Source organism: Heptranchias perlo, chromosome 4 (genome assembly GCF_035084215.1).
Source record: "Heptranchias perlo isolate sHepPer1 chromosome 4, sHepPer1.hap1, whole genome shotgun sequence".
NCBI classification, from domain to species: Eukaryota; Metazoa; Chordata; class Chondrichthyes; order Hexanchiformes; family Hexanchidae; genus Heptranchias; species Heptranchias perlo.
This window is the reverse complement of record NC_090328.1, coordinates 3,398,044-3,418,894: the sequence shown is the minus strand read 5'-3', so window position 1 is coordinate 3,418,894 and position 20,851 is coordinate 3,398,044. Positions and strand designations below refer to the sequence as shown.

General features: G+C 53.6%; 1 protein-coding gene across 2 annotated transcripts in view; it reads right to left on the bottom strand.

Annotated features, from left to right (window-relative positions):
* The window catches only part of LOC137320692 (FYN-binding protein 1), a 210,890-nt gene extending 204,208 nt beyond the window's left edge, over window positions 1–6,682 (bottom strand). For both annotated transcript variants that reach the window (XM_067982380.1, XM_067982382.1), the window contains exon 1: window positions 6,592–6,682. In XM_067982380.1, coding sequence (XP_067838481.1) covers window positions 6,592–6,675 — 84 coding nt within the window. In that variant the 5' untranslated portion in view covers window positions 6,676–6,682. The remainder of the gene's footprint in view (window positions 1–6,591) is intronic.
* Window positions 6,683–20,851: the final 14,169 nt, after the last annotated feature.

Here is a 20,851-nt window from a genome sequence, read left to right as displayed (position 1 = left end):
AGAGGGGAGATGAGGAAACATTTTTTTACGCAGCGAGTTGCTATGATCTGGAATTCACTGCCTGAAAGGGCGGTGGAAGTAGATTCAATAATAACTTTCAAAAGGGAATTGGAGAAATACTGGAAGGGAAAAATTTACAGGGCTCTGGGGAAAGAGCAAGAATGGGACTAATTGGATAGCTCTTTCAAAGAGGTGGCACAGGCACGATGGGTTGAATGGCCTCCTCCTGTGCTGTACCTACTATGATAAACACCGGCATAGAATAGTTGGGCCGAATGGCCTTATTCTGTGCTATAAATTCTATGTAATCTCACCATAGCAAGTTGTGAAAGTGAATCCAATGAACCTGCCACGAAATGAGTGTGGAAGATTGTGGATTGTGGTTAGAAGCCAATTGGTAATGAAGGGGCTGGGGCCAAGTTCAATATTGGATTTCATTGACCTGGAGGTGATGATGTCATCCCATCGGTCTGGCCTGCATGTGATTCCAGTCCCGCACTCCTTGAGTAAATGTGACCTCACCAAAGTTTCCCACATCCCGAGAACAAATTTAAAAAGTAAAGCTTTCACCTCTGGAACCTGGATTCAAATCCAGCCCATGTTGTTAGCATGAAAGTCGTCGCTGTCTGCTCGGGTCTGAAGTGTAATGTGTTTGTCACTCTCACTCCAGTTACCAGTGGACTTAGGCCTACAGCACTAAATGGCCCCCAATGTCGCTCACACAAGTCTAAAAATGCTTATTTTTGGAAAAATGCAATGTGGATCCTTTACTGAGATCAGCATTGACACGTTTAGAGTACCAGGGAGTGTCTGGGAGTGTAGAGGGAGCTTAACTCTGTATCTAACCCCTGGGGTGCACCCCCCTCGAATAGTACCATTTAGATTTTACTGCCTCTCCATGTTGTTCCTCCCAAAGTGCATCACTTCATACTTATCCATATTAAACTGTATCTGCCATCTGACTGTCCATTTCACCAGCCTAGCTAAGTTCTCCTGAAGTCTGCTACTATCCTCTTCACTATTTACTATGTTGCCAAGTTTTGTCTCATTCGCAAACTTTGAAATTGTACTCCCTATATCCAAGTTCAGGTCATTTATATATAACAAGAAAAGTAATGGTCCTAATAACGACCCCTGGGGGACCCCACTGCATACAGTGTAGAGGGAGCTTTACTCTGTATCTAACCCTGTACCTGCCCTGGGAGTGTTTGATGGGACAGTGTAGAGGGAGCTTTACTCTGTATCTAACCCTGTACCTGCCCTGGGAGTGTTTGATGGGACAGTGTAGAGGGAGCTTTACTCTGTATCTAACCCTGTACCTGCCCTGGGAGTGTTTGATGGGACATTGTAGAGGGAGCTTTACTCTGTATCTAACCCGTGCTGTACCTGCCCTGGGAGTGTTTGATGGGACAGTGTAGAGGGAGCTTTACTCTGTATCTAACCCATGCTGTACCTGCCCTGGGAGTGTTTGATGGGACAGTGTAGAGGGAGCTTTACTCTGTATCTAACCCTGTACCTGCCCTGGGAGTGTTTGATGGGACAGTGTAGAGGGAGCTTTACTCTGTATCTAACCCTGTACCTGCCCTGGGAGTGTTTGATGGGACAGTGTAGAGGGAGCTTTACTCTGTATCTAACCCTGTACCTGCCCTGGGAGTGTTTGATGGGACAGTGTAGAGGGAGCTTTACTCTGTATCTAACCCTGTACCTGCCCTGGGAGTGTTTGATGGGACAGTGTAGAGGGAGCTTTACTCTGTATCTAACCCGTGCTGTACCTGCCCTGGGAGTGTTTGATGGGACAGTGTAGAGGGAGCTTTACTCTGTATCTAACCCGTGCTGTACCTGCCCTGGGAGTGTTTGATGGGATAGTGTAGAGGGAGCTTTACTCTGTATCTAACCCGTGCTGTACCTGCCCTGGGAGTGTTTGATGGGACAGTGTAGAGGGAGCTTTACTCTGTATCTAACCCATGCTGTACCTGCCCTGGGAGTGTTTGATGGGACAGTGTAGAGGGAGCTTTACTCTGTATCTAACCCGTGCTGTACCTGCCCTGGGAGTGTTTGATGGGACAGTGTAGAGGGAGCTTTACTCTGTATCTAAGCCGTGCTGTACCTGCCCTGGGAGTGTTTGATGGGACAGTGTAGAGGGAGCTTTACTCTGTATCTAAGCCGTGCTGTACCTGCCCTGGGAGTGTTTGATGGGACAGTGTAGAGGGAGCTTTACTCTGTATCTAAGACGTGCTGTACCTGCCCTGGGAGTGTTTGATGGGACAGTGTAGAGGGAGCTTTACTCTGTATCTAAGCCGTGCTGTACCTGCCCTGGGAGTGTTTGATGGGACAGTGTAGAGGGAGCTTTACTCTGTATCTAACCCTGTACCTGCCCTGGGAGTGTTTGATGGGACAGTGTAGAGGGAGCTTTACTCTGTATCTAACCCGTGCTGTACCTGCCCTGGGAGTGTTTGATGGGACAGTGTAGAGGGAGCTTTACTCTGTATCTAACCCTGTACCTGCCCTGGGAGTGTTTGATGGGACAGTGTGGAGGGAGCTTTACTCTGTATCTAACCCGTGCTGTACCTGCCCTGGGAGTGTTTGATGGGACAGTGTAGAGGGAGCTTTACTCTGTATCTAACCCGTGCTGTACCTGCCCTGGGAGTGTTTGATGGGACAGTGTAGAGGGAGCTTTACTCTGTATCTAACCCGTGCTGTACCTGCCCTGGGAGTGTTTGATGGGACAGTGTAGAGGGAGCTTTACTCTGTATTTAACCCGTGCTGTACCTGCCCTGGGAGTGTTTGATGGGACATTGTAGAGGGAGCTTTACTCTGTATTTAACCCGTGCTGTACCTGCCCTGGGAGTGTTTGATGGGACAGTGTAGAGGGAGCTTTACTCTGTATCTAACCCTGTACCTGCCCTGGGAGTGTTTGATGGGACAGTGTAGAGGGAGCTTTACTCTGTATCTAACCCTGTACCTGCCCTGGGAGTGTTTGATAGGACAGTGTAGAGGGAGCTTTACTCTGTATCTAACCCGTGCTGTACCTGCCCTGGGAGTGTTTGATGGGACAGTGTAGAGGGAGCTTTACTCTGTATCTAACCCTGTACCTGCCCTGGGAGTGTTTGATGGGACAGTGTAGAGGGAGCTTTACTCTGTATCTAACCCGTGCTGTACCTGCCCTGGGAGTGTTTGATGGGACAGTGTAGAGGGAGCTTTACTCTGTATCTAACCCTGTACCTGCCCTGGGAGTGTTTGATGGGACAGTGTAGAGGGAGCTTTACTCTGTATCTAACCCGTGCTGTACCTGCCCTGGGAGTGTTTGATGGGACAGTGTAGAGGGAGCTTTACTCTGTATCTAACCCGTGCTGTAACTGCCCTGGGAGTGTTTGATGGGACAGTGTAGAGGGAGCTTTACTCTGTATCTAACCCGTGCTGTACCTGCCCTGGGAGTGTTTGATGGGACAGTGTAGAGGGAGCTTTACTCTGTATCTAACCCGTGCTGTACCTGCCCTGGGAGTGTTTGATGGGACAGTGTAGAGGGAGCTTTACTCTGTATCTAACCCTGTACCTGCCCTGGGAGTGTTTGATGGGACAGTGTAGAGGGAGCTTTACTCTGTATCTAACCCGTGCTGTACCTGCCCTGGGAGTGTTTGATGGGACAGTGTAGAGGGAGCTTTACTCTGTATCTAACCTGTGCTGTACCTGCCCTGGGAGTGTTTGATGGGACAGTGTAGAGGGAGCTTTACTCTGTATCTAACCCGTGCTGTACCTGCCCTGGGAGTGTTTGATGGGACAGTGTGGAGGGAGCTTTACTCTGTATCTAACCCGTGCTGTATCTGTCCTGGGAGTGTTTGATGGGACAGTGCAGAGGGAGCTTTACTCTGTATCTAACCCGTGCTGTACCTGTCCTGGGAGTGTTTGATGGGACAGTGCGGAGGCAGCTTTACTCCCTCTACAAGTCCAAACTCTATGTTTAGATGAAGTCGATGTAAAATGGCTTTAATTGCCGGTGGGACTTCCAGATTCCAGAAGTGTACGCACACAGATGTGTCTGTGAGAGACGGGGAAGTCGGCGGGTCGGAGCCGGGTTCCTTACCCGCTCGGGATTTTCCCGATTTTACCAGCCCCAATGCACCCGCACTTTGATTTGAAAATCAAGCCCCATGTGTTTGCCAAGACTGATTCCGCTCATTCCCAGTGTCCTCCCTATCCACAAGTTGGTGCAAGTCAAAGCTCAAACAGGGAAAAGATTCTCACCCTCACAGTCTGCAAATAACCCAAAACTTATCGTATCCTCCCCGACTCTCTGTCCCTTAACATTCTATTCTCCATTCCCGAAATTCCTGGCTCTTCCTGGGATAACATCCCACGGTCCTAGCGCCCACCCAAGTTGCCGTCGTTCATGTGAGAACTTTTAACGGGGAGGGAGAGATCGGAAACCCGTCACCATGTTTAAAGAGTCTCCCACTAAACTACTGAGGAAATCCACACAACAACCTGCATTTATATAGTGCCTTTAACGTAGTAAAACATCCCAAGGTGCTTCACAGGAGCGATTATCAGACAGAAATTGGCACTGAGCCACATAAGGAGATATTAGGACAGGCGACCAAAAGCTTGGTTGAAGAGGCAGGTTTTAAGGAGCGTCTTAAAGGAGGAGAGAGAGAGGCGGAGAGGTTTAGGGAGGGAATTCCAGAGCTTAGGGCCCAGGCAGCTGAAGGCACGGCCGCCAATGGTGGGGTGATAAAAATCGGGGATGCGCAAGAGGCCAGAAAGTGCAGAGATCTCGGAGGGTTGTAGGGCTGGAGGAGGTTACAGAGATAGGGAGGGGCGAGGGCCATGGAGAGATTTGAAAACAAAGATGAGAATTTTAAAATCGAGGCATTCCCAGGCAATGTAGGTCAGCGAGCACAGGGGGTGATGGGTGAACGGGACTTGGTGCGAGTTAGGATACGGGCAGCAGAGTTGTGGATGAGCTCAAGTTTATGGAGGGTGGAAGATGGGAGGCCGGCCAGGAGAGCTTTGGACCCCACACACAGGGTGTGAATTTGCTTGCTGCTTGTCCTGCTCCACCACCGTATCTCCGGTGGAGGCCCCGTTTACCCCCGTTACTGGGGTTACCACCAAACATCCTCAATAGTTCCGGCAGCAGAGCGGGAAAAGCCCCGGAGTAATTCACCCCCCACCCGCACGCCCCGTCTGACAGAACGCAACCTCGTGGCCCCCGGGAGAAGGCCACCTTCAGTTCCCGCTCCCTGTCATTGTGCTCGTCTTCATTTCAGCAACTAAGGGGGCATTGGAGGACGGTGGAGTGGTACAAGTGGCAAGCAAATTCACCCGGTGTGTGTGGCTTCCAATGCTCTCCTGGCCGGCCCCCCACCTTCCAATGCTCTCCTGGCCGGCCCCCCACCTTCCAATACTCTCCTGGCCGGCCCCCCACCTTCCAATACTCTCCTGGCCGGCCCCCCACCTTCCAATACTCTCCTGGCCGGCCCCCCACCTTCCAATGCTCTCCTGGCCGGCCCCCCACCTTCCAATACTCTCCTGGCCGGCCCCCCACCTTCCAATGCTCTCCTGGCCGGCCCCCCACCTTCCAATGCTCTCCTGGCCGGCCCCCCACCTTCCAATGCTCTCCTGGCCGGCCCCCCACCTTCCAATACTGAGAGATTACAAATACAAAGCAAAGAAAATACCACAAACATTGGAAATTTGAAACAAAAAAACAAACCACTGGAAACGCAGGGCAGGTCAGTCAGCATCTTCGGAGAGAATGGCAGCCGCTGCTTCAGGCCTCTAACCAACTGTGTGTTTCTGTTTTATTTTCCCCTCTCTCTCTTTCTCTCTCTGGAGCATAAACACCAGCATGGACCAGTTGGGCCGAATGGCCTGTTTCTGTGCTGTAAATGCTATGTAATTCTCTGGCTCTCTTTCTTTCTTTCTCTCTATCTATCCCTTGCTTGATTTGCTCGCTCTCTCTCTCTGGCTCGCTCTCTCTCTCCCCTCCACCCCAATGCATGGATGTGAAACAAGGTTCCCAACAGCTGCCATGGTCTTGAGATGAACTAACTCGGCACAGAGCAGGAGCATTTCCATGTCCAGTCACAGCCCCCGAGTCCCGTTCCAGCTGTCTAACCTGTAGCTGCCAGACCGACCCTCCAGTACACAGAAGTTTAACCGAGGATACGACACAGATCTGTGGTTAATGAGACGGGCACCAGCCTCTCACTTACACTCGATTTCAATACTGAATGTGGATTTCCGCTAACTCCAACCTGGAATCCAGCAGGAGTCTGGAGATAAGCTGAAACTATTACTGAGAGGACAATGATCAAGAGCATGACCTCACACCCACGCTGACACACTCACACCCACGCTGACACACTCACACCCACGCTGACACACTCACACCCACGCTGACACACCCCCGCCGACACACTCACACACACCTGCCCACACTCACACACACCCCCGCCGACACACTCACACCCACACCCACGCTGACACACCCCCGCCAACACACTCACACACACCTGCCCACACTCACAGACACCCCCGCCGACACACTCACACACACCCCCGCCGACACACTCATGTCGACACACTCACCATCTTTGTATGCAAGGTATGGTCACTCATAGTTGCTCCGGGCTGGCACACTCTTACAGATAACGTGGAGTTCCTTCTCTGCATCACTTACTTCCCCTTCGAACATTGAAATGTGATACTGCAGAGATATAACAGGAAGTCTGATCACCACACTCAACGTTTGCATACAATCCAGGGTCCAAGAACCGTTGGAGGGTGAATGGGGTGGGGCCAGGAGAGGAGACGGGATTGTGGGAGGGGCTTGTCTCAAAATACTGCAGCTAGCAAACACTCAGGTAAAATATCCAACTACACACACGCATGTAGACACACAGACAGACAGGCGCACACACACAGACACACGCAGAGACAGACAGGCACACACACAGACACACGCAGAGACAGACAGGCGCACACACACAGACACACGCAGAGACAGACAGGCACACACACAGACACACGCAGAGACAGACAGGCGCACACACACAGACACACACAGAGACAGACAGGCGCACACACACAGACACACGCAGACAAATGCACACACACAGACACAGATAGACACACAGATGCACAGAGACAAAGACACACATACACACACCCATGGATACACAGACACACACACAGATAAACAGACACACACACACAGCTACACAGAGATGCACACACAGACAGATATATACACACACACAAACAAATACACACACACAGATAAACAAATAAACACACACAGAAACAGATACAAACACACACACACACACACACAGGTAAACAGACACACAGATACACATACACACAAACGGATACACATACAAACAAAAAAAATAGTTTAAGCTCCCCCCCACGTCACTAGTTAACCTCCCTGCGAGGAAATCAGTCCAAGCCCTCCTTGAGATGCAACCCATTCGTAGAAACATAGAAAATAGGAGGAGTAGGCCATTCGGCCCTTCGAGCCTGCTCCGCCATTCAATATGATCATGGCTGATCCTCTATCTCAATACCATATTCCCGCTCTCTCCCCATACCCCTTGATGCCTTTTGTGTCTAGACATCTATCTATCTTCTTAAATATATTCAGTGACTTGGCCTCCACAGCCTTCTGTGGTAGAGAATTCCACAGGTTCACCACCCTCTGAGTGAAGAAATTTCTCCTCATCTCGGTTCTAAATGTCCTACCCCGTATCCTGAGACTGTGACCCCTCGTTCTGGAACCCCCAGCCAGGGGAAACATCCTCCCTGCATCCAGTCTGTCTAGCCCTGTCAGAATTTTATATGTTTCAATGAGATCCCCTCTCATTCTTCTAAACTTGAATACAGGCCAAGTCGACCCAATCTCTCCTCATATGACAGTCCTGCCATCCCAGGAATCAGTCTGGTGAACCTTCGCTGCACTCCCTCTATGGCAAGTATATCCTTTCTTAGGTAAGGAGAACAAAACTGCACACAATACTCCAGGTGTGGTCTCACCAAGGCCCTGTATAACTGCAGTAAGACATCCTTGCTCCTGTACTCAAATCCTCTTGCAATGAAGGCCAACACACCATTTGCCTTCCTAACTGCTTGCTGCACCTGCATGTTTGCTTTCAGTGACTGGTGTACAAGGACACCCAGGTCCCTTTGTACATCAACATTCCCCAATCTATCACCATTTAAATAATACTCTGCCTTTCTGTTTTTCCTTCTGAAGGGGATAACTTCACATTTATCCACGTTATGCTGCATCTGCCATGTATTTGCCCACTCACTCAACTTGTCTAAATCACCTTGAAGCCTCTTTGCATCCTCCTCACAACTCACAATCCCACCTAGTTTTGTGTCATCAGCAAACTTGGAAATATTACATTTGGTTCCCTCATCCAAATCATTGAGATATATTGTGAATATTCATCTTGAACAGATCCCTCCTGCCCCAGAGCTGGTCCCAATGCCCCAGGAATCTGAAGCCCTCCCTCCTGCACCATTTCTCCAGCCACACATTAACCTGTCTTATCCCACTATTCCTATGCTCACCAGCACGTGGCACTGGGAGTAATCCAGAGATTACTACCTTTGATCTCCTGCTTTTTAACTTCCTCCCTAGCTCCTGAAACTCTGACTGCAGGACCCCGACCCTTTTCCTTCCTATGTCATTGGTTCCCACGTGGACCACGACTTCTGGCCGTTCCCCTCCCCTCCCCGCAAAATGTCCTGCCCCCTCTCAGTGATGTTCTTTACCTTGGCACCAGGGAGGCGACACACCGTGCGGGACTCACGTGGCCTTTTGCAGAGACGCCCGTCTATCCCCCTGACTATCGAATCCTCTATAACAACTGCGTTTCTATACTTTGATGTGCCCTGTGCAGTCCTTTGCCCCACAATGCCACAGATATGCTCTAGACTGCACTCCCCCACGGTATCTTCACCCTCAGTAATACTGAGCGCCGCACTCCCGGAGGATTCCTGCAGTGCCCTGCCTCTTCTTCCTGCCCTGTCGGATGGCCACCCACTTGCTACCCAGAACTCTCTGTGGCCGCGGGGGTGACCACCTTCTGGAACGTGCGATCCCAGGAAATTCTCAGCCTCCCGTATGCCCTGCCACTCAGCCACTCCTCAAGCTCAGAAACCCTGGAGCTCGAGCAGCTGGAGGTACTTCCTGCACACGTCACCACTCAGGACACACGGAGCACCCTGGGGTTCCCACATGGCGCAGGGATTGGTTGCAGGCAACGGGTCTCAGCTGCGCTGTCATATTCTCAGAAGTTGAAACGTTACCGAGAGTAAAGCAGTCTTGTAACACTCACCCGTCCTTATCTGGAAGCGGTAATGATCTCCCAGGCAGCACAGACACCTTGGTTAGCAGGAACTCTGCCCTCTCAGAATCTCCCACACTCTCAGACACTTACACTTCACACAGTGTCTCACAAAATGTTCATCACCAAAAGTAAACAATTTTACAACACCAAGTTATAGTCCAGCAATTTTATTTTAAATTCACAAGCTTTCGGAGGCTTCCCCCTTCCTCAGGTGAACGATGTGAAATGAGATCCTCGAAATGAAATCGCATTTATAATTCACAGAACAATGCTTGGTGAGTACAGACAGTTTTTTCAACTGTCCGTTGCCAAGGCAATCAGTGTGCAGACAGACAGGTGTTACCTGCCAGGTCTCACAGAATATACAGACCACCAAAAAAAAACCAAACAAAACAAAAAAAAACAGAGATAGAGAGGTAGAAACATAGAAAAGACAGCAACTGACCCATTATATTAAAAACAGATAACATTTGTTCGCTGGTGGGGTAACGTGTAGCGTGACATGAACCCAAGATCCCGGTTGAGGCCGTCCTCATGGGTGCGGAATTTGGCTATCAATTTCTGCTCGACGATTTTGTGAGACACTGTGTGAAGTGTAAGTGTCTGAGAGTGTGGGAGATTCTGAGAGGGCAGAGTTCCTGCTAACCAAGGTGTCTGTGCTGCCTGGGAGATCATTACCGCTTCCAGATAAGGACGGGTGAGTGTTACAAGACTGCTTTACTCTCGGTAACTTTTCAACTTCTGAGAATATGACAGCGCAGCTGAGACCCGTTGCCTGCAACCAATCCCTGCGCCATGTGGGAACCCCAGGGTGCTCCGTGTGTCCTGAGTGGTGACGTGTGCAGGAAGTACCTCCAGCTGCTCGAGCTCCAGGGTTTCTGAGCTTGAGGAGTGGCTGAGTGGCAGGGCATACGGGAGGCTGAGAATTTCCTGGGATCGCACGTTCCAGAAGGTGGTCACCCCCGCGGCCACAGAGAGTTCTGGGTAGCAAGTGGGTGGCCATCCGACAGGGCAGGAAGAATTATAAATGCGATTTCATTTCGAGGATCTCATTTCACATCGTTCACCTGACGAAGGGGGAAGCCTCCGAAAGCTTGTGAATTTAAAATAAAATTGCTGGACTATAACTTGGTGTTGTAAAATTGTTTACAATTGTCAACCCCAGTCCATCACCGGCATCTCCACATCATCACCAAAAGGAATAAGCCACACCTCGATCTGGCTGTCATACTTGCTTGTAGTTCTTTTGAAAATCAGGAAATGGCAGACTTGCTAATACTTTGTTCTGGGACCTCAGCTTTTCACTATATTTATAAAATACTTAGATGAAGGAATAGAGGGCCGTATATCCAAGTTTGCTGGCGACGCGATATTGGGTGACACGGTGAATAATGTGGATGGGAGCAGAAAGTTGCAGAGGGACATTGAGAGATTAATCAGTGGGCAAAACTGTGGCAGATGGAGTTCAATGTGGTGAAGCGGGAGGTCGTCCATTTTGGACCTAGGAGAGATAAATCGGAGTATTTTCTAAATGGCGAGAAGCTCGGAACTGTGGATGAGCAGAGATTTAGGGGTCCAAGTACAGAAATCTCAAAGCTAGTGGACAGGTACAAAAAATAATTTAAAAGGCTAATGGAATGTTGGCCTTTATCTCAAGAGGGCTGGAATACAAAGGGGTGGAAGTGATGTTGCGGTTATATAAAGCTCTGGTTAGACCCCATCTGGAGACTGGGTTCAGTTCTGGGCACCGCACCTCGGGAAGGATATATTGGCCTTGGAGGGGGTGCAGCAACAGAATGATACCGGGGCTAAAAGGGTTAAATCACGAGGACAGGTTGCACACTGAAACAAACACAGATACACTCGCACGCACACTGAAGCAAACACAGATGGCCCGGCATATTGCTCACTCTACCATTACCAACAAGCCAGGGGATCAACCCTGGTTCAATGAGGAGTGTAGAAGAGCATGCCAGGAGCAGCATCAGGCGTACCTAAAAATGAGGTGCCAACCTGGTGAAGCTACAACTCAGGACTACATGCATGCTAAACAGCGGAAGCAACATGCTACAGACAGAGCTAAGCGATTCCACAACCAACGGATCAGATCAAAGCTCTGCAGTCCTGCCACATCCAGTCGTGAATGGTGGTGGACAATTAAACAACTAACGGGAGGAGGAGGCTCTGCAAACATCCCCATCCTCAATGATGGCGGAGTCCAGCACGTGAGTGCAAAAGACAAGGCTGAAGCGTTTGCAACCATCTTCAGCCAGAAGTGCCGAGTGGATGATCCATCTCAGCCTCCTCCCGATATCCCCACCATCACAGAAGCCAGTCTTCAGCCAATTCGATTCACTCCACGTGATATCAAGAAACGGCTGCGTGCACTGGATACAGCAAAGGCTATGGGCCCCGACAACATCCCAGCTGTAGTGCTGAAGACTTGTGCTCCAGAACTAGCTGCGCCTCTAGCCAAGCTGTTCCAGTACAGTTACAACACTGGCATCTACCCGACAATGTGGAAAATTACCCAGGTATGTCCTGTCCACAAAAAGCAGGACAAATCCAATCCAGCCAATTACCGCCCCATCAGTCTACTCTCAATCATCAGCAAAGTGATGGAAGGTGTCATCGACAGTGCTATCAAGCGGCATTCCCTTGACATTCAACGGCATTACCATCGCCGAATCCCCCACCATCAACATTCTGGGGGTCACCATTGACCAAAACTTAACTGGACCAGCCACATAAATACTGTGGCTACAAGAGCAGGTCAGAGGCTGGGTATTCTGCGGCAAGTGACTCACCTCCTGACTCCCCAAAGCCTTTCCACCATCTGCAAGGCACAAGTCAGGAGTGTGATGGAATACTCTCCACTTGCCTGGATGAGTGCAGCTCCAAAAATACTCAAGAAGCTCGACACCATCCAGGACAAAGCAGCCCGTTTGATTGGCACCCCATCCACCACCCTAAACATTCACTCCCTTCACCACCGGCGCACTGTGGCTGCAGTGTGTACCATCCACAGGATGCACTGCAGCAACTCGCCAAGGCTTCTTCGACAGCACCTCCCAAACCCACGACCTCTACCACCTAGAAGGACAAGGGCAGCAGGCACATGGGAACAACACCACCTGCACGTTCCCCTCCAAGTCACACACCATCCCGACTTGGAAATATATCGCCGTTCCTTCATCGTCGCTGGGTCAAAATACTGGAGCTCCCTTCCTAACAGCACTGTGGGAGAACCGTCACCACACGGACTGCAGCGGTTCAAGAAGGCGGCTCACCACCACCTTCTCAAGGGCAATTAGGGATGGGCAATAAATGCCGGCCTCGCCAGCGACGCCCACATCCCGAGAATGATTTTTAAAAATAGTACAATCGGAGGGGTGGGTTGGAGGTGGTACAGTCGGAGGGGTGGGTTGGAGGGTGTACAGTCGTAGCGGTGAGTTGGAGGTGGTACAGTCGGAGGGGTGGGTTGGAGGTGGTACAGTCGGAGGGGTGGGTTGGAGGGTGTACAGTCGGAGGGGTGGGTTGGAGGGTGTACAGTCGGAGGGGTGGGTTGGAGGGTGTACAGTCGGAGGGGTGGGTTGGAGGTGGTACAGTCGGAGGGGTGGGTTGGAGGCGGTACAGTCGGAGGGGTGGGTTGGAGGCGGTGCAGTCGGAGGGGTGGGTTGGAGGCGGTGCAGTCGGAGGGGTGGGTTGGAGGTGGTACAGTCGGAGGGGTGGGTTGGAGGCGGTACAGTCGGAGGGGTGGGTTGGAGGCGGTACAGTCGGAGGGGTGGGTTGGAGGCGGTGCAGTCGGAGGGGTGGGTTGGAGGCGGTACAGTCGGAGGGGTGGGTCGGAGGCGGTACAGTCGGAGGGGTGGGTTGGAGGTGGTACAGTCGGAGGGGTGGGCTGGAGGTGGGACAGTCGGAGGGGTGGGTTGGAGGTGGTACAGTCGGAGGGGTGGGTTGGAGGTGGTACAGTCGGAGGGGTGGGTTGGAGGTGGTACAGTCGGAGGGGTGGGTTGGAGGTGGTACAGTCGGAGGGGTGGGTTGGAGGGTGTACAGTCGGAGGGGTGGGTTGGAGGTGTTACAGTCGGAGGGGTGGGTTGGAGGTGTTACAGTCGGAGGGGTGGGTTGGAGGCGGTACAGTCGGAGGGGTGGGTTGGAGGCGGTACAGTCGTAGCGGTGAGTTGGAGGCGGTGCAGTCGGAGGGGTGGGTTGGAGGTGGTACAGTCGGAGGGGTGGGTTGGAGGTGGTACAGTCGGAGGGGTGGGTTGGAGGGTGTACAGTCGGAGGGGTGGGTTGGAGGTGTTACAGTCGGAGGGGTGGGTTGGAGGTGTTACAGTCGGAGGGGTGGGTTGGAGGCGGTACAGTCGGAGGGGTGGGTTGGAGGCGGTACAGTCCGAGGGGTGGGTTGGAGGCGATACAGTCGGAGGGGTGGGTTGGAGGTGGTACAGTCGGAGGGGTGAGTTGGAGGTGGTACAGTCGGAGGGGTGGGTTGGAGGGTGTACAGTCGTAGCGGTGAGTTGGAGGTGGTACAGTCGGAGGGGTGGGTTGGAGGTGGTACAGTCGGAGGGGTGGGTTGGAGGGTGTACAGTCGGAGGGGTGGGTTGGAGGGTGTACAGTCGGAGGGGTGGGTTGGAGGTGGTACAGTCGGAGGGGTGGGTTGGAGGCGGTACAGTCGGAGGGGTGGGTTGGAGGCGGTGCAGTCGGAGGGGTGGGTTGGAGGCGGTACAGTCGGAGGGGTGGGTTGGAGGCGGTGCAGTCGGAGGGGTGGGTTGGAGGCGGTACAGTCGGAGGGGTGGGTTGGAGGCGGTACAGTCGGAGGGGTGGGTTGGAGGCGGTGCAGTCGGAGGGGTGGGTTGGAGGCGGTACAGTCGGAGGGGTGGGTCGGAGGCGGTGCAGTCGGAGGGGTGGGTTGGAGGGTTTACAGTCGGAGGGGTGGGTTGGAGGTGGTACAGTCGGAGGGGTGGGTTGGAGGTGGTACAGTCGGAGGGGTGGGTTGGAGGTGGTACAGTCGGAGGGGTGGGTTGGAGGTGGTACAGTCGGAGGGGTGGGTTGGAGGTGGTACAGTCGGAGGGGTGGGTTGGAGGGTGTACAGTCGGAGGGGTGGGTTGGAGGTGTTACAGTCGGAGGGGTGGGTTGGAGGTGTTACAGTCGGAGGGGTGGGTTGGAGGCGGTACAGTCGGAGGGGTGGGTTGGAGGCGGTACAGTCGGAGGGGTGGGTTGGAGGCGGTACAGTCCGAGGGGTGGGTTGGAGGCGATACAGTCGGAGGGGTGGGTTGGAGGTGGTACAGTCGGAGGGGTGAGTTGGAGGTGGTACAGTCGGAGGGGTGGGTTGGAGGGTGTACAGTCGTAGCGGTGAGTTGGAGGTGGTACAGTCGGAGGGGTGGGTTGGAGGTGGTACAGTCGGAGGGGTGAGTTGGAGGTGGTACAGTCGGAGGGGTGGGTTGGAGGGTGTACAGTCGTAGCGGTGAGTTGGAGGTGGTACAGTCGGAGGGGTGGGTTGGAGGTGGTACAGTCGGAGGGGTGGGTTGGAGGGTGTACAGTCGGAGGGGTGGGTTGGAGGCGGTACAGTCGGAGGGGTGGGTTGGAGGCGGTACAGTCGGAGGGGTGGGTTGGAGGCGGTACAGTCGGAGGGGTGGGTTGGAGGCGGTACAGTCGGAGGGGTGGGTCGGAGGCGGTACAGTCGGAGGGGTGGGTTGGAGGCGGTGCAGTCGGAGGGGTGGGTTGGAGGCGAGACAGTCGGAGAGGTGGGTTGGAGGTGTTACAGTCGGAGGGGTGGGTTGGAGGCGGTACAGTCGGAGGGGTGGGTTGGAGGTGGTACAGTCGGAGGGGTGGGTTGGAGGCGGTACAGTCGGAGGGGTGGGTTGGAGGTGGTACAGTCGGAGGGGTGGGTTGGAGGTGGTACAGTCGGAGGGGTGAGTTGGAGGCGGTACAGTCGGAGGGGTGGGTTGGAGGTGGGACAGTCGGAGGGGTGGGTTGGAGGTGGGACAGTCGGAGGGGTGGGTTGGAGGTGGGACAGTCGGAGGGGTGGGTTGGAGGTGGGACAGTCGGAGGGGTGGGTTGGAGGTGGGACAGTCGGAGGGGTGGGTTGGAGGCGGTACAGTCGGAGGGGTGGGTTGGAGGCGGTACAGTCGGAGGGGTGGGTTGGAGGCGGTACAGTCGGAGGGGTGGGTTGGAGGAGGGACAGTCGGAGGGGTGGGTTGGAGGCGGTACAGTCGGAGGGGTGGGTTGGAGGCGGTACAGTCGGAGGGGTGGGTTGGAGGTGGTACAGTCGGAGGGGTGAGTTGGAGGCGGTACAGTCGGAGGGGTGGGTTGGAGGTGGGACAGTCGGAGGGGTGGGTTGGAGGTGGGACAGTCGGAGGGGTGGGTTGGAGGTGGGACAGTCGGAGGGGTGGGTTGGAGGTGGGACAGTCGGAGGGGTGGGTTGGAGGCGGTACAGTCGGAGGGGTGGGTTGGAGGTGGGACAGTCGGAGGGGTGGGTTGGAGGCGGGACAGTCGGAGGGGTGGGTTGGAGGTGGGACAGTCGGAGGGGTGGGTTGGAGGCGGTACAGTCGGAGGGGTGGGTTGGAGGTGGGACAGTCGGAGGGGTGGGTTGGAGGCGGTACAGTCGGAGGGGTGGGTTGGAGGTGGGACAGTCGGAGGGGTGGGTTGGAGGCGGTACAGTCGGAGGGGTGGGTTGGAGGTGGGACAGTCGGAGGGGTGGTTTGGAGGCGGGACAGTCGGAGGGGTGGGTTGGAGGTGGGACAGTCGGAGGGGTGGGTTGGAGGTGGGACAGTCGGAGGGGTGGGTTGGAGGTGGGACAGTCGGAGGGGTGGGTTGGAGGCGGTACAGTCGGAGGGGTGGGTTGGAGGCGGTACAGTCGGATGGTGATTGCACTGTTGTTAATCGAGAGAGAAGAGCTGAATGTGATGCCATTGATTGAATTGTGATGGAGAAAAGAGCTGTGATTGCATTGTGCGGTGAAATGATTTTGAAAGTTGAATCAGGAACAGGGAATAGGAGATGAAAAGGGAAGTGAAAGTTTATAAACAGGACCTTGTCAGGAAGGACGTCGTCTGGAAGTTTTTTTTAAAAATAGATTTGAGTTATTTCCAGTTTTCTGTGCCCCATGTGGTCTATCTGCCCTCACACATTCTTCATCTCTGAGCCCTTTTGTCCATCAGCGAGATATTTAACCGTGGAGGGCATCACAGCCAAACCTGAAACTCCTCACTCAATAACCAGCTACACGGATACTTTCCAGTGAGCTCACTGGATCACGATCAGGAAGTGGAACCCTGGTTGATTATATTCCCCTCCGCAGTCAAGGACACTGAGGCCCAGCTGGGACATCCCAGGTATCGGCCGTGGTTCAGTGGGTCAGCACTCACCTCTGAGTCAGAAGGTCGTGGGTTCGAGTCCCACTCCAGAGACTTGAGCACATGATCCAGGCCGACACTCCCAGTGTGGTATTGAGGGAGTGCTGCACTGTCGGAGGTGCCGTCTTTTGAATGAGGCATTAAACCGCGGCCCCGTCTACCCTCTCAGGTGGACACAAAAGATCCCACGGCCAATATTCAAAGAGGAGGAGGGGAAAATTTCATAACTCAGATTGATTTTTGTTGGGCAGGGGTATTAAGGGTTACGGAACCAAAGAGGGTAAATAGAGTTACAATACAGATCATCCATGATCTGATTGAACGATGGGACAGGCTCGAGGGGCTGAATGTTCCTAAGGTACCCTGGACAATATTTATCCTCAATGAACATCACTAAAAACAGATGATCTGGTCATTATCTCATTGCTGTTTGTGGGATCTTGCTGTGCACAAACTGACTGCTGCGTTTCCTACATTACAACAGTGACTACACTTCAAAAGTACTTCGATGGCTGTAAAGCGCTTTGGGATATCCTGAGGTCGTGAAATGCAAGTCTGTCTCGCTACTTTACTGTGGGATTCAAACTTTCATCACCTACTCCAAAAACAATTTACACCTGGACCTAACAGACAACAAGCCAAAACCAAGGCTAAACTGACTTTTGTGCAGGATAGATGAAAGCAGGAGATAAAGACCAAATTAATTCACCAGAATCCTCGGTCTCCGTCCCCATTCGCCCGTCAGTGGAAATAATCTTTCACCGTTTACCCACAGTAAGGCCCCCGGGTTTCACTCACCCCTTTACTGCCTGCTCCTCTCTCAGTGCCGCTCCCACTCACCACATGGCTGCTGCTGCTCTCGGCTCTGCAGGGAATGCTGGTCCTCATGGCCGTCCCATTCCCCCAGTCTCCATCTCTCCCCCACAATCATTAGCCTCCAGTCCTCCCTGAGCCCCCATTCCCCATATTCCATCTCTCCCCAAACCTCCATTCCCCAGTCTCTATCTCTCTGAGCCCCCATTCCTCAGTTGCCATCTCTCCTCAAGCCCCCATTCTCCAGTCTCCATTTCTCCCCAAACCCCCATTCCCCATCTCTCCCCGAGCCCCCATTCCCCAGTCTCCATCTCTCCCCAAGCCCCCATTCCCCAGTCTCCATCTCTCCCCAAGCCCCCATTCCCCAGTCTCCATCTCTCCCCAAGCCCCCATTCCCCAGTCTCCATCTCTCCCCAAGCCCCCATTCCCCAGTCTCCATCTCTCCCCAAGCCCCCATTCCCCAGTCTCCATCTCTCCCGAGCCCTCATTCCCCAGTCTCCAGTCTCCATCTCTCCCCAAACCTCCATTCCCCAGTCTCTATCTCTCTGAGCCCCCATTCCTCAGTTGCCATCTCTCCTTGAGCCCTCATTCCCCATTTCTTCCCATTCCCAGTCTTCATCTCTCCCCAAGCCCTCATTCCCCAGTCTCCATCTCTCCCCGAGCCCTCATTCCCTAGTCTCCATCTCTCCCGAGCCCTCATTCCCCAGTCTCCATCTCTCCCGAGCCCTCATTCCCCAGTCTCCATCTCTCCCCAAACCCCCATTCCCCATCTCTCCCCGAGCCCTCATTCCCCAGTCTCCATCTCTCCCCAAACCCCTATTCCCCATCTCTCCCCGAGCCCTCATTCCCCAGTCTCTATCTCACCGAGCCCCCATTCCCTAGTCTCCATCTCACAAGCCCTCATTCCCCAGTCTCCATCTCTCCCCAAGCCCCCATTCCCCAGATTCCATCTCTCCCCAAGCCCCCATTCCCCAGTCTCCATCTCTCCCCAAGCCCCCATTCCCCAGATTCCATCTCTCCCCAAGCCCCCATTCCCCAGATTCCATCTCTCCCCAAGCCCCATTCCCCAGTCTCTATCTCTCCCCAAGCCCCGGTCTCCATCTCTCCCCAAGCCCCCATTCCCCAGTCTCCATCTCTCCCGAGCCCTCATTCCCCAGTCTCCAGTCTCCATCTCCATCTCTCCCCAAACCTCCATTCCCCAGTCTCTATCTCTCTGAGCCCCCATTCCTCAGTTGCCATCTCTCCTCGAGCCCCCATTCCCCATCTCTATCGAGCCCTCATTCCCCAGTCTCCAGTCTTCATCTCTCCCCAAACCCCCATTCCCCAGTCTCCATATCTCCTCGAGTCCCCATTCCCCATTTCTCCCCATTCCCAGCCTTCATCTCTCCCCAAGCCCTCATTCCCCAGTCTCCATCTCTCCCCGAGCCCTCATTCCCCAGTCTCCATCTCTCCCCGAGCCCCCATTCCCCATCTCTCCCCGAGCCCTCATTCCCCAGTCTCCAGCTCTCCCCAAGCCCCCATTCCCCAGTCTCCAGTCTTCATCTCTCCCCAAACCCCCATTCCCCAGTCTCCATATCTCGAGTCCCCATTCCCCATTTCTCCCCATTTCCAGTCTTCATCTCTCCCCGAGCCCTCATTCCCCAGTCTCCATCTCTCCCCGAGCCCCCATTCCCCATCTCTCCCCGAGCCCTCATTCCCCAGTCTCCATCTCTCCCCGAGCCCTCATTCCCCAGTTTCCATCTCTCCCCGAGCCCCCATTCCCCATCTCTCCCCGAGCCCTCATTCCCCAGTCTCCAGTCTTCATCTCTCCCCAAACCCCCATTCCCCAGTCTCCATATCTCGAGTCCCCATTCCCCATTTCTCCCCATTTCCAGTCTTCATCTCTCCCCGAGCCCTCATTCCCCAGTCTCCATCTCTCCCCGAGCCCCCATTCCCCATCTCTCCCCGAGCCCTCATTCCCCAGTCTCCATCTCTCCCCAAACCCATATTCCCCATCTCTCCCCGAGCCCTCATTCCCCAGTCTCCATTTCTCCCCAAACCCCCATTCCCCATCTCTCCCCGAGCCCTCATTTCCCAGTCTCTATCTCACCGAGCCCCCATTCCCTAGTCTCCATCTCACACCGAGCCCTCATTCCCCAGTCTCCATCTCTCCCCAAACCCCCATTCCCCATCTGTCCGAGCCCCCATTCCCAGTCTCCATTTCCCCCCAATCCCGCAGTCTCCATCCCTTCCCAAACCCCAATTCCCCAGTCTCCATCTCTCCTTGAGCCCCCATTCCACAGTCACCATCTGTCCCCGAATCTACATTCCCGTCACCCTCTCATCTGCCCCGGGCCCCAGCCCCTCGACCCCCAAATCTTCTCCCCTCTATTCACCGTCTTCTAGCCCAGCATAACCCCACACCTCCCTTTGCTCCATCTCTGCCTTTCTATTTCCAGTCACTGCTCAGCGGGAGGGTGGGAGTGGGACGGGGTGGAGGGCAAAATTTAAAAGGCACGGATCTCTCGGGTGCGTAGAAGCTGTGCCAAGGAGTCTCAGGAACCCGAAGCACAGCACACCATACATCGGACCCATGGTGTGTAGCGGGAGCTTTACTCTTTTTAAAAATTCGTTCTCAGTCTATAGGCGTCGCTGGCAAAGCCGGCATTTATTGCCCATCATTAGTTTCCCCGAGAAGATGGTAGTGAGCCTGAACCACTGGTAGCAGTTTGATACAACTGAGTGGCTTGCCAGGCAACTTCAGAGGGCAGTTAAGAGACAATATGACAGGAGTCATATATAGGCCCAGACCGGGTAAGGACAGCAGGTTTCCTTCCCTAAAGGACATTGGTGAACCAGATGGGTTTTTACGACAATCCGACAGCTTCATGATCACTCTAACTGATACTGAATTCAGATTCCCAAACTGCCATGATGGTACTTGAACTCACAGTCTCTGGATTACTAGTCCAGTAACACAACCACTACACTACCCTTATCTGTATCTAACCCGTGCTGTACCTGCCCTGGGAGTGTTTGATGGGACAGTGTAGAGGGAGCTTTACTCTGTATCTAACCCGTGCTGTACCTGCCCTGGGAGTGTTTGATGGGAGAGTGTAGAGGGAGCTTTACTCTGTATCTAACCCTGTACCTGCCCTGGGAGTGTTTGATGGGACAGTGTAGAGGGAGCTTTACTCTGTATCTAACCCGTGCTGTACCTGCCCTGGGAGTGTTTGATGGGAGAGTGTAGAGGGAGCTTTACTCTGTATCTAACCCTGTACCTGCCCTGGGAGTGTTTGATGGGACAGTGTAGAGGGAGCTTTAATCTGTATCTAACCCTGT